The sequence below is a fragment of the Cibotium barometz genome, chromosome 47, assembly GCF_041138505.1.
Source record: "Cibotium barometz isolate CiBa-2024 chromosome 47, ASM4113850v1, whole genome shotgun sequence".
Classification (NCBI taxonomy): Eukaryota; Viridiplantae; Streptophyta; class Polypodiopsida; order Cyatheales; family Cibotiaceae; genus Cibotium; species Cibotium barometz.
In genome coordinates, this window is record NC_141092.1 from 21923813 (window position 1) to 21938038 (window position 14226).

General features: G+C 49.5%; 1 protein-coding gene across 3 annotated transcripts in view; it reads left to right on the forward strand.

Moving 5' to 3' along the window:
• Window positions 1–14226, forward strand: part of LOC147611504 (uncharacterized) — a 134044-nt gene that overhangs the window by 23260 nt on the left and 96558 nt on the right. For all 3 annotated transcript variants that reach the window (XM_086784605.1, XM_086784606.1, XM_086784607.1), the window contains 2 exons: window positions 7621–7726; window positions 7903–7998. In XM_086784605.1, coding sequence (XP_086640731.1) covers window positions 7621–7726; window positions 7903–7998 — 202 coding nt within the window. The remainder of the gene's footprint in view (window positions 1–7620; window positions 7727–7902; window positions 7999–14226) is intronic.

Sequence of the window (14226 nt, forward strand, 5' to 3'; positions counted from 1 at the left end):
AGGAGGACTAGGGTCAAGTGAATCGGGTCATCGTGTGAATTGGGGCTTGGGCTTGGACAAAAAACGAGGATGGGTGAAAGAGAGAAAACTTGTCAAGGAATCTTTCATTTTTGGGTCTTCACTTAGCTAGATTTCGGGAGTTGCACTACCTTCCAAAAGGTTTGTTACATTTGGTATTAGAGCTAGACTATATGACAGCGACAGCACATAGGACAACACCCCAGCCATGCAAGGCATAGTTGGTACACATAGTAGGCCCGGCTGTCGAACGTTCGGCAGCGCAAGGCCCACACGGCCCGCCACGTAGAAGGTCTACGTCGCCCGCCGCATAGCAGGTCAGTAGCAAGGCCCACATGGCGCACATAGGTGCATGTGCGCACGCCCCAGTCCAAGAGTATGCAAACAAGTATCGAGAAACAGTTTTGAAAGTACCTGAGCACATTCCATACATTTTGTAAGTGCATAAGTTTTCACTTGGTCACTAAGGCCATTAGTGAGGAAAGAACAATGTTCTACTTTGCAAGAAGCGATTGAACTCGCTTTGGTCTTAGAGGATGGTAGGAGGTTTCCTACTCAAACTGGGTCTCATGCCACTCGGACTCGATTTCCTAGGCAACAAACTCAGGTGTATCTTCCCAAAACAAATGTGCAATCTAAGGGAAAGGAAGTCCTTAATGGTGGTACAAATGCAAGGGCCTATGCGGGGATAAAGCGAAAGGTGTCATTGATGGCTGAGAGAGCCTACACTAAATTGGTGTTAACACCACAACAAAAAGAGAAGGCCATGCGAGAAGGCTTATGTTATGGTTGTCTTGGGCGCCACCGATATAAGGATTGTCTTGGGAAAAAGCCTAAAGTTACCACCTAGATGGAATGTCATAAATTCTTGACTTGTCGAGAAGCTTAAGCAACCCCACTAGCTTCTCAGATTATCAATATACAATGGAGCTAGCGAATGGCAAGGGCACAAAGGTATGGGACATGCAAGTGATTAGTCTCAACCTGCAGATCCAAGGCTGCAGATCCAAGGCCATGCTGACAAGTTAGACATTGAGATTACTCGACTAGCACGCTTTGATATTGTGCTAGGTAAACAATGGCATGCAAGGAAGAAGCCAATAATCGACTTCAATACGTAGGTTTATCAGTTTGAGCACCTGGGGAAGCATTTGCTCATTAGGGATAAACAAGATGTTCTCGATGGATCGTTAGTCAATGCGTCAAAGCTGCTCAAACGAGAATGAATATGGAGCACAGAATCGAGTTGATTCCGAGAGAAAACTCCGTGAATAGACCTTCCTATCGCATGACTTTGAAGGAAGAGAATGACGTAAAAGATGAATATCTTCAGAAGGGCTTGATATGCCCTAGCTTCTCACCATTCGCCTCCTCGATTTTACTTGTTAAGAAAAGGATGGTACTTTTCGTATGTGTGTCGATTACAGGGCTTGAACAAGCTTAGGTACCCAATGCCAAGAATCGAAGATCTCTTAGATGCCTTGCGTGGTGCTGTAATATGTAGTAAGATAGATTTAAAAAGTGGTTACCATCAAATAAGGGTAAGAGATGATGATGTATATAAGACAGCTTTTAGGAAGCAAACCCCATAATTTCTTATGGTCCGGATCTGTGAAGTCGTGCACACTCCCGTTGACCCCCCCCTGTGCCTGCCTGGCATTGCCTGCGCCATCCCCCCCCTTATGCTGTGCGCCCCCCCCCCCCCCCCCTTCGTAGCTCCTCTACCACCCCCCAACCCCCCCCCCCCCCCCCCCCCCCCCCCAAATTTGCCCCCCTTTTCGATCTTTTGCCCGCCTCCCCCTGTCTGCTGCTTGCCCCCCTTCCCTCTCTTCACTGCTTAGTGCCCCCCCCCCCCCCCCCCCCCCCCCCCCAATTTCGCCCCCCTTTTCGATCTTTTGCCCGCCTCCCCCTGTATGCTACTTGCCCTCCTTCCCTCTCTTCACTGCTTAGCGCCTCCCCCCCCTTTTTTTTTCTTTCTGAGCCACCCTCTCCCCTCTTTTTTCTTTCCTTTCTCTCTTTGTTTTCCTGCCCTTCTCCTCTCTCCCCTCTTGTGTAGGCTGTTGCTTCCTGGCTTCTGGGGTTTTCAGCTTTATTCGGCAAGCTTCGGTTTATTTTCATCTTCACCCTCAGGAGGACTCCATGGCAGCTGCTCCGTCATTCCCGACCGAAGCCGCCGTTGCTTGCATTTCCTTCTCCGGAGCGGATCTATAGGTTCTTGCCACGATTGTTGACTCACTTGAGGCCTCCACCCTGGTCTGCAAAATTGTTGGTAGCCGTCCTGCGTGCGGATAGCTCAAGGATCTTTTTCAAGCCAGCCTCATTTGCGAACTTGCAAAGATCACCGATATTCACCCTCAGGGGTGCGGCTACTATCAGGTGGAGTTCAACTCGCCATCGGCGTCAAATCGAGTCATGCAGCTGAGTCCCTTTGCACTGTGTACAGCGCAGGCCTTCTTTGCACGGTCGCAGCATGGCTTCGATCCTGCGTCTGACCCATTGGCTGGCGTTTCGAGCTTCCCAGTGACAGTTTGCTTTCCAAGCCTAGTTTGCTTTCCAAGCCTTTGGAAGGAGTACCTTCCTCTTCTCCCGGCAATTGGTGGTGCCATAAGGAGAGTGATGGAGTCCCCCCTCGCCGCTGCCTTGGCCCTTGTGAGGGCAGTTGGGATTCTATCCCTCTGCATTTGTGTGGCCTTGGTGAAGTCTCTACTACATTGTATATCTATTCCTAGCTTCCGAGGAGACCCCATACAGCAGCGCGTGGAGTGCTCTGGCCTTACAGGCCAATGCTTCATTTGCAGATAGATGGGTCATTTAGCTAGAGCTTGCCCTCGGTGGCAGTCTAGGAGACCGTATCCGGTGGTTCCTCCCCCGGATTCTCATGTGGACCCTCACCCGGGGGTAGAGAGAGGGGCAGGCCCTCAGGCAGCACAGCACCAAGCCCGACTTCGGGTGCCCAGTGGACAGTGAGTGGCGGACGGTTGGACCGCGCCCAGGCTGCCAAACGACCACCAGAGCTGAACGCCGTTGTTGAGCGCTCCAGGCTGGGAGATCTTAGGAGGATTTGGTTCTGTTAGAGAACTGTTACGAGCATTTATCTCAGCATTTTTCTGTTGGTGACACGTCCTCAAGCGAGCCCATCCGGCCCCACTAGTATGGTGGCTGATCCCTCATCGAGATTGCCTCCCCGACCCCTAGTGTTCTAAGAGGCCAGCTGGCCCCTCTGAGCCCCCGGTGGGCCCCTCCCGTCAGCTTTCCTCTTCGATGGATCCATCAGAGCAACACCCCTCCCTGGCCTCTCTGCCCCTCCGCCCTCTCTCGCCGCTTCCTCCCCCACCTCCCCCCCTCTCCTCCTTCCCCTGTCTTGACACTGACTTTACCTGCAGCGCACTTCGCCTTGCCTTTATCATCCAAGCCCTCCCTCCCCCCCCCCCCCCCCCCCCCTTATGCCTCTCCAGAGAACTCTCGTCGCCCCCAGTAGCCCCTGACCTGGAGCAGAGGCAGCCGGCAGGATTAGTCGGTCGCTTGATTCACCGATTCTCCGAGCCGGTAGAGATGACCATTGCCGCCACCCCGGTGAGGGCTCTCCCGCTAGAGTCCCCGGGTGGGGCCCCTAGGATCCTGGGATAGTCTGTGGACTACAGTTTCTTCTGGTGTCTGGCGATGGAAGAGACCGACATCTTTGAGGAGATTGTAGCCCCTGTTCGGGCATGTGTGGTTTTCACCACTCTAGGCCCTCTACGCTAGATAATGGTGCGATGATCTTCTCTTTCCCGTTCAGTGCAGCCCCTAGGACAGAGTGGGATCTTGAGTTAGTGGCAGCTGCCATGCAGGGTCAGGGCAGTTGAGCTCTCCCACCATCTCCACGATCTCCGCATCACTGACAATCTCACCCATTTTTGGTCTTTAGCTAAGATGGAGCTTGGAGGTTCAACCCATCGAGGCCAAGACGGGGACATAGTAGTCTCCAGTCTGGAGGTGCTACTCTTTGTGTTCATGCATACTTCTGTTGCAGCACCTCTTCCTCCCTCTTACGGATACCTTTACTGTGATCGATGGAGTCCAAAGCATGCATATGCGCATGCTCATACGGAGTGGCGTCACATGGAGGACAAGATTAGTGCCCACCTAGCATGCCTTTGCCCCTCTATGGATTGCAATCATTCCCCGTCTAAACCTTGCCCAAGACTCTTCGAGTGGAGGGCAGTTCCACTAGTGCCGCATCACACCGAGATTGATGTGCAGATTGTTTCATGGAACATTCAGGGTTTAGGGGGCCCTCAGTGCTTTCATAGACGAGGTGTCCTACGAGGTGAGCTTTAGAGGGCCATAGCGGGGGGGACCCATAGACATTCTTTTCCTCTAGGAGCATTATCTCTCAGAGGGGCGCACCCACAGGATGCGAGAAAGATTCTTCCAGGCAAGAGTCTTACTCTCTGGTCTCCATACTCTCAGGGACGTAGGGAGGGGGGTGTGTTTTTGTCAATGAGCAGCTGCTGTCGGTAGTGATTGGCTCAGGAGTCATTGTCCCGGGGCGGGCACAGTGGATTACCATTACTATTGGAGAGGATACCGTTGGCTTCCTCAACATTTATGCTCCGAATGCTGTTGTAGGTAGAGCCCTCTTCTGGAGCTCACTACGGCAGGCCCTCCCTCAGGCTGACTTTTGGTGCTTGGGTGGTGACTTTAACATGATTGAGGCAGCAGAGGACAGACTTGGAGGTGGCATGGCCACAGTTTCAGGAGCAGAGTACTCAGCCTGGGAGGAGATGATTCTTGCAGTCAGGGGATAGGACCCTTGGCATCTTCCAAAGTTTGGGCGTAGCCTTGGGAGTCTTTGCTTCTCGAGAGGGATAGGAGGAGCACTGGCCCCAACCTCTCTAGACTTGACAAGTTTTATGTTGATGAGTGGGCTTGCAGCCGAGGGGTATGATTTGTATTTTGGCAGGTACTTCCTTTTTTGATCACACTCTGGTTATTTTGTTCTTAGAGGACCCCTGGAGGCATGGGAGGCATGTGAGCTCGAGGATTCCGGACAGCCTCATCCAGGACCCCAAGATACGCAACAGGATAGAGCAGATACGGACGGGATTGGATTTTCTGTCGGGCTCTGAGGCGTGCACATTGGATGAGGGCTTAGGGGAGATCAACAGTTTCTTGCAGGAGGCAACCTAGAGCCGATTAGAGTGATCCGGGAGCAGGAGAGGAGTTTGAGGAGGAGCCTTGCCTCTTTACAACGGCTTGAGGATAAGTCCCCAGATAGCCAGTGGAATGAGAGTCAGCTTGCTGTTGCTCGCATGGAGATTAGATCCATAGAGGAGAGGAGGGTGGAGTATAGGTATCATGCCAGGGCTTCTTTCTGGACTCAGGCAAGCGACAGAGTCACAGGGGATTTCTTTGAGATAGCCGGATCCCACAGGAGGAGAGACGGCATTCGCAGGTTGCGTGGCCAGGATGGAGCTATTGTTTCAGATCCCCCCATGTGAGAGCCATCACCACGGACTTTTTCCGATCCCTCCTCACTAGTGCCCCAGTATCTTCACAAGCGGTGGATGCACAGGAGAGGGTCTAGTGGCATACGAGGGAGGTGGTTCCCCCTTCTCTTTGGTCATTCTTATTGACGCCATTTACTGCGGATGAGTTGGCGGAGGCATTGACGGCACTTCCCAGGGGCAAATGCCTAGGGGTGGACGGGCTCCCAGTCTCCTTTCTTCGTTGTTGGGACCTCATGGAAGGTGGCCTTCGAGCTGCCTTCAATGAGATCATGATTACAGGCGCCATGCGAAAGAGGTTCCCAAACGGCTTGATTCACTTGATTGCAAAGGAGGGTGGTGACAGATTGGAGATGCGGTAGTGGAGACCCATCACTCTTCTAGGGATAGCCTATAAGATCTTGGCCAAGGCCATCAGCAGGAGACTTCAACCTTTTCTCCCCGACTTGATCCACGTTACTCAGACTGACTTTGTTCAGGATTGGAGCATTCTGGACATCTTTACCTTTTGGGAAGCGATAGCTTCGGGCAAGATGCAGCAACAAGACCTCATTGTGCTACTTCTAGACTTTGAGAAAGCTTATGATAGGGTGGATTGGAGCTTTCTGGAGGGCACTATGAGCCGGATTGGATTCCCCATGGAGTGGATTCGCGGAGTCTCAAGACTTTATTCAGCCTCACACAGCCAGGTTCTCATTCAGGGGACCCGTGGCGACAGATTCCCCCTCTTGCTCGGTTTGACAGGGTTGTCCTGTGGCACCTTACCTCTTCCTACTCGTCGTCGAGGCCATGAGTAGTTTTCTCTCTGCCCAAGAGATTGGGCTTTAGGGATTGCGTCTTCCCCTCCGCACGCAGGAGGAGCTGCTTGTATATGATTATCTCCTTAATCTTGCATTAATCCATCGTGATTATTCCATATCTCAGCTTTAGTATCACTCCATTACACTGAGATATTGTGGACCATGGAAAATCTTAAAAAAGGTCGATGACGTAGCTTACAGATTGGACTTACCCAGCAGCTGTCGTGTCCACCTGTTTTTTCATGTTAGTTAGCTAAAGCAATATTTACACGACACTGACAATTTAATTGATGGTATTGTTTCTTTGTAGGACCAAGAGACTACAGACCATGGCCCAGATCGTATACTAGATCTTAGGGAGAAAAGGCTTATAAATTGCAATCTCCAAGAGTATTTGGTTGCATGGAAGGGCCTGCCATGACAGACGCTACATGGGAGCTAGCTCGTTCCTACATCAGCATGTTCCTACCTATCATCGAGGATGATGATTTCTAGAAAGGGGAAGAGAATGTGACACTCACAGTAAAACCTCACGCAATCACAAGGGTAGGTGTACCAAGGTGAAAGGTGGTGAATATGATCCGGCAAGTAAACGGACGTAAATGCCCATGACGACTGAGCGTGGTTGGCCAGCACGCGAGGTCAGAAGTCAAAGAGCAGCGTTCAAACTTGAATGATGCTGAATTCTCATGATTTGCCCCAAATAAATACATGTATGCATTTTTTAAAGACCCACATTTTGCTTTCCCGTAAATAAATCGCTTATGTGCTTTCATGCTTTACTAACCAAGTAGTACCTACAAAATAAGGGTTAGGGAAAAACACACAAAATAATAAACTAATAAAAACAAAATTTTACCTTATGTTCATGCCCCACACACTCACCTTGTGACATCATAAGACGCCATGCCATTGCCTGGGGACAATGTTGGACAAAGCTAGCAAGGTAGCAAAGCTAGATGACATGCATTTTCTGTGCAAAAAGTTATGGATCCATCAGATCTAGACATGTAAAAGGTGTGTAATATTTCCTCTGAAGGAGCTAGGCTTAGGTCTGTGATGAGAGGGATAACCTGTGTGTTGGCTGAACGAATGATTTTGAGACCACTTTTCTTTTTTGTGGTTAATTTTCAGCACAGAGTATTTTTTTATACCACAATCTGTGTGCTCTCTGCAGTTCTTTAGTTTAAGAATGAGCTACTATGTGCAAAGCACATTAAGCTCCACAGATTTTTGTTAAAGATCATAGAAGTTCATTTGAGAAATTGAGAAATCGTAGTAGTCTCACTTAGGGGAAGTTGGGATGGTGCCAGGTTTTGCAATGTGACAACGGGAAATGAAATATTTGTAAATGAAGTTGCTGGACGAGCAGTTCTCCTATCAGGTGGTATGGTGGATCAGCTTATCACATCAATACAGGTTAATTTTTTGTAATTTGGCAATGTTCAATAATTAAGTTTGTTTGGATTTCCAGTTTGGCTTTGTTTGCTTGCTGAGGCATTAAAGTCGATTCAGATACAGTCATCATATGTGTTCAAAACATCTGTTTGGATTGACGTGGTTAATCTGATCCAGATGCTATTTGCAATTACCAGATCCATTCAAGACATCCAGGAGAAGAGCCAGCAAGTAGAAAGGATGGATATTGGCCTGCTTATATTCTTCAGGCTGGACAAAGCACACAAATAGAGGTTGGAGTATTTGACCTATGGGTTTGTTTAAAGCATTCATGTCTGCTGCACAAGTTTGTGCTCTGAACTCTTAAAAAGATCGTTACAAAGTTATACACAGGTGTAGAATGAAGGTCTGTCTCAAGATGAATCATATCACAATCTTTAGGTGATGCACATTGTTCAACGGGTCTAAGTTTGACTCCACATAGCCTCATTTGAACTTCTCTTAATCATCAGACATTTGGCAGGGGCACCATCCTGAATTTGATAATAAGCGATCTGGTTCATGCGCTTGTCAAGCGCTAGTGGTGAGCCAGGTGGAGGCTTGTACGCTGAGTGGGCAGCATACGAATAGTGGGAACAGTTTGGTTCAGGGCAGCGGGCAGTTGGGTGCTTATGAAAAGCAAGAGAGGGCGTGTATATTTGTAGGTGGTGTGGAGTTTTTTTAAATCAAAAAGCATGTTAGCTTTTTCTTGTGCTAAAAGTGTTGGGGGCGGGGGGCTTTTATTTTAAGCCTTAGCTTTTTGGAAAAGCACAAAATTAAAGCAAGCTTTTTAAAGCTCCATACACTATAAATTCAACCTAGCTCTTCTTATTTGCTTGTACTTGCAAGCTTTGCATGCTTGACTTGCACCATCACACGCCCTGGATCTCCCGAGGCTGCATACCCGTGTCACCCTTCTCATCCACCCTTATAGCTTCTCTTCAACCTTTCACTTCCTTACCATGGAGTGTGAGGGCAAAAAGACCAAAGGACCGAATATACGAGAGATCAGACAAAATCACACAGCATGCAATGGGTGTATATATATATGATAAAATCCAGTACAGGAGTTCTGTGTGAGACTCCGAAGGAGCAGAGAGGGCTGCTGTCCCGTGATAATGCAGAGGGTGGTGAAGGCCATGATCCGAGTCAGATGGTAGACTGCCGTCCTGAAGAAGTGACCAGAGAGGGCTTCTGTCCTGATGTCGAGGTCAAAGAAGCAGAGAGGGCTGCTGTCCTATAAAATGCAGATAACAGCGCTGAAGTGAGCCTGCTGAAAGTGCCGATATAAGCCTGAAGTAAGGCTGCTGAAAAAACGCTGATGTCAGCCTGAGGTAATTGCTGAGGACAGCCTGATGTAAACGATGAAGTCAGCCCTGGTGTAGGCGATGAAGTCAGTCCTGATGTACGCGATGTAAACGCTGATGTGAGCCTGATGTAGGCGGCCAGTCCAGCAGCAGTAAACGCTGACGATGAACCGTTGAAGAAAACATTGGAATCCTTTTATATGAGTGAAGGGCTGCTGGTCGGTCAGGGTGACGTGGCAGCCAGCAGCACAAGAAAAGAAAAAACCAAAAATATCCAAAAACTTCCCTTTTTGGGCTGGATAAAATGGCATATTTCCACACATTCCCTCTCAGGCCGAAAAGGGGACCATGAGAGAAGATGAAAAAGGGGTTTGAAGAGGATCATGACGAGGAATGGGGCGAGGGTTTGTCGATGGTGTAGAATCGGTTGAGATTGGGTGGTACTAGATTCAATGCCACAATGCAAGAGGTTTTCACATGTATGAATGCCCATTTTTGGGTTTTCATTCACACATGCGCCTCAAACAAAAAACAGAATGCTATGCATAGGGAATGCAAGATGGAAAAAATGCAATGCAGTGGGTTTTCACGTGAGCCGCGCCCTCATGGGGTCTTCACTGACTCAAGTGCCTGATACAATAATGATAAAAAATGTGAAAGGAGAGGAAGATCCCCTTTCAATATGCGGAGGGTGATGGTTGAGGACCGATGCCGATCCAGTCGTGAAGACACTCGAGGATGGGCCGGTTGACGGACTTTGTAAGGATGTTTGCATGGTTGTCCGCCGTAGGAATGTACTGGAGTCTGATGGTACCAAGCTCAACTTGTTCCCTGGTAAAATGAAATTGGACACCCACATGCTTGGTACGGTTAGAAAAAATAGGATTACCCGCAAGGGCAATCGCTCTCTGACAGTCGACGAATATGGTAGGAGCGGTGTCAATGGGAATGCGCATCTCTGTAAAAAGCTGTCGAAGATACATAGCCTCAGTGGTGGCGTCATAGAGGGCCCAGTATTCGGCGTGAGCAGAAGAACCTGCAACGGTATCCTGCTTCTTGCTAGACCAAGAGAAAGGGGTAGATCCGAGGGAGTACAAATAACCACCATGAGAAAGCCGGGAATCGAAATCACCGGCCCGGTCGGAGTCCGTGTAACCACGCAGGGTGATCCCACAACTGTAGTGAAGTCCATACATATAGGTACCTGCTAGATAGCGAACAACCCTCATTGCTGAACTCCAATGTGGCCCCTTAGGAGCATTGAAATACCGACTCAAAATGGATGTGCAAAAGGAGACATCTAGACGAGAATTTGTGAGCCAGATAAGTTTCCCAACCACTTGACGGTAGGCTCACTCTTCATGTGGAGGTGAGTCCGCTTCCTTGGATAGTTTGATGGTGGGATCCAATGGAGTAGCCACAGGGATAGCACCATCAGGAAAGTAGGAAGGAATGAGTTGAAGACAGTGCTTCTGTTGGGACACAAAAATACCATCGGGATGTTGGACCACTTCCATGCCAAGGAAATATGAGAGAGGACCGAGATCAGTCATCTCAAAAGTCCGTCTCAATTGTGCCATGATGTCAGCCACTTTGGCTTGATGTGAACTAGGAATGATGAGGTCATTGACATACAGAACTAGGTCGCAAACCATCCCTTGATCTGTGTGGATATAGATATTGGGATCACAGTGAGATGGCTGAAAACCTTGGCTGCGAAAAAATTTGTCTATTCGATGATACCACGCCCGAGGGGTTTGCTTAAGCCCATAAAGAGCTTTATGCATGCGGAAGACTTTGTCCTCATACCCATGGAGTGGGAAACGCGGAGGTTGGTCAACGTAAATCTCTTCTTCGAGAATGCCATTGAGGAAGGCACTCTTGACATCCATCTGATAGACTGGCCATGTGTGGTGTGCGACTAGATTGAGTAAGAGACGGATTGTCGTCATTCAAGCGGTAGGGGCAAAGGTCTCATCGAAGTCAATGCCTTCTTTTTGGTGAAAACCTTGCACCACCAACCGGGCTTTGTATTTGTCCAAAGTACCATCGGCTTTAAATTTGGTGTGAAAGATGCATTTGGTCCCAATGACCTTTCTATGATGAGGGTGATCCACAAGGGACCATGTGCCATTATGATTAATACTTTCAAGTTCTTGTTCCATAGCTTGTTTCTAGGCTTGCTATTGGATATAGCATCTTTCCACGAAGTTGGCTCATCATGTGCTACATAGTCTGCGGAGAAAACAGAGGCAAATGAGGCACGAGGAGCAAGCCTGGTGGACCGACGAGGACCATCCAAAGGGGTATCATGGGGAAGCATGCCAGAAAGAAAGAAAGAAAGAAAGTTATATTAACGTCCATGGGAGGCCGAATCCGACCTATGGGACAGATCAGGTACATCCATTTACATTCCACTCTGGGTATCGTTGCCAAAGAGGCATAAAACTGAAAAAAAATAACTCAAAATGAACTCTTAAGACTCTTAAGAGTTTAAATTACAATGGGTTCTATTGCATCTAGTTCGAAATTGAGGTTCAAAATAAAAATAGCTATATTTCATCCATAGATGGATTTGCTCTTGAGGGGGGTGGGGTACGGAATTCTTTAAAGATTGCTTGTCCTCCTCTGTATATTGCCCATTTGCCATTCTTTCTTGCTTCTTTAACTTTATTCAGCTCTGCCGATCTGTTCTTGAGTTGTAGCGGGGTGAGTTCATCAGCTATCCATACCTTTGTCCCTTGGAGAGACCTTGTTTGCTTCATCACTGCTATTTTCTCATTGTTGTCCATATAGGAGACTTTTGCCTGTGTACCCTTTACTATAATAGAGATAGAGTCTCCTAAGTCCACGAAGGGGACTACTTTGCTCAGTTGTGCTGTAAGTACATCTGTATCTAATATGTAGTCTTCTCGAAGCTCTTGAGCTATGTCTGTCCTATCCCAGCCTTGAGAAAGACCACCGACTCTGATTACCTTTTTGTTACTTTCCATTCGTTCCTTTTCTTTGACTGCTGATATGACTTCTTTAACAAAATCTTGTGAGTTAACTGAATTTACCTTTGAAACATGGTTTGTCGTTTCTGTTTGTAGTGTTGTAGGTATGGGTCCTTCTCATGCTTCCTCTTGCTTCGTCTTCATGGCTTGCACTTGCACTTTCAGTTCGTTGATTTGCTCATCTTTCTTGATAATCTCGTGTTTCAATGCTGCTAATTCTCCATGAAGTTTCTTCATTTCTTGCATGAGGTAGGCTTCCCATGGTGTTGGCTTGCTCACGGGTGGAGGAATGGGCGGTAATCGTGAAGCGGTGACTGAGGCAAAAGACTTCTTACTTCCCATGTGTTGCTGCTGATAAAGGAGAGGGTTGTTAGTGGAACGAGTCTCCCCTCAAGGGTACCCTCTCCCCTTTGGGGGAGACTGAGAAAATGCGACCTACAAGATGCTCAGCTACAGGTGCAAGGGAGAGTTATGTTGCTGCCTTGGGGGCCTGAGCAAGGGTGGGAGCAAGTGTGGATGGGGAAAGGGGGCGAAGAGAGATAAGGCGGGTGGGAAGAGAGAAGCGAAGAGAAAGGGGCGAAGAGGTGCAGGCGGGGGCGAAATGCAGGCGAGCAGAGACGAAACGGGGGGGGGCGACTGGGTGCAGGCGAGCAGAGACGAAAGGGGGGCGGCGAGGGGGCGAAGAGAGAGAAGGCGGGTGGTAAGAGAGAAGCGAAGAGGTGCAGGCGGGGGCGAAATGCAAAGGGGGCGAAAGAGAGATAAGGCGGGTGGGAAGAGAGAAGCGAAGAGAAAGGGGTGAAGAGGTGCAGGCGGGGGCGAAATGCAGGCGAGCAGAGACGAAACGGGGGGGGGGGGGGGACTGGGTGCAGGCGAGCAGAGACGAAAGGGGGGCGGCGAGGGGGTGAAGAGAGATAAGGCGGGTGGTAAGAGAGAAGCGAAGAGAAAGGGGCGAAGAGGTGTAGGCGGGGGTGAAATGCAAAGGGGGCAAAGAGAGATAAGGCGGGTGGGAAGAGAGAAGCGAAGAGAAAGGGGCGAAGAAGTGCAGGCGGGGGCGAAATGCAGGCGAGCAGAGACGAAAGGGGGGCGGCGAGGGGGCGAAGAGAGAGAAGGCGGGTGGTAAGAGAGAAGCGAAGAGAAAGGGGCGAAGAGGTGCAGGCGGGGGCGAAATGCAGGCGAGTAGAGATGAAACGGGGGGGGGGCGACTGTTTGCAGGCGAGCAGAGACGAAAGGGGGGCGGCGAGGGGGCGAAGAGAGAGAAGGCGGGTGGTAAGAGAGAAGCGAAGAGAAAGGGGCGAAGAAGTGCATGCAGGGGCGAAACGCAGGCGAGCAGAGATGAAACAGGCGGGGGCGAAATGCAGGCGAGCAGAGACGAAATGGGGGGGGGGCGACTGGGTGCAGGCGAGCAGAGACGAAAGGGGGGCGGCGAGGGGGCGAAGAGAGAGAAGGCGGGTGGTAAGAGAGAAGCGAAGAGAAAGGGGCGAAGAGGTACAGGCGGGGGCGAAATGCAGGCGAGTAGAGACGAAACGGGGGGGGCGACTGGGTGCAGAGAGAGAGAGAGAGAGAGAGAGAGAGAGAGAGAGAGAGAGAGAGGGTGCAGAATCACGCATGGTCTGTTGGTACCAGCGAGGTAAAGGGTCCTAGGGTGACTGTCAGGAGGAAGAAGCCTCCTCAAGAGGTGAAGTTGTAGGTGACTGATGGGATTCATGTGGCACAGTCGAAGATTCTTGTTTGGTCGGTATGGGCAGCGGAAGGCTAAGTAAATCTCGCTCATCAAAGACAATGTCTCGACAAACGAAGACTTTGTTTGATCTTGGATCAAAAACTTTGTAAGCCTTTGATTCAGAAGAGTAGCCCACAAAAATGAGCAACTCACTTCTTGGCTCAAGCTGTCATTCGGAGTGTGAGTATACGCATGACACCCAAAGACACAGAAATGGGAAATGGTTGGTTTTTCGCCGTAAAATGCCTCAAACGGGGTCTTGTGGGGAACAACGACCGTGGGGCAACAGTTCAGAAGGTACACCGCAGTGTTGACCGATTCTGACCAAAGGCGTTCAGGCAGCTCAGTTGCAAAAAGCATGGAGCGTGCCATATCCATCACAGTTCGGTTCTTGCGCTCTACCACTCCATTTGTGAGGGAGAGTTGGTGGAGGTGAGTTGGCGTTGAATGCCCTGGTCT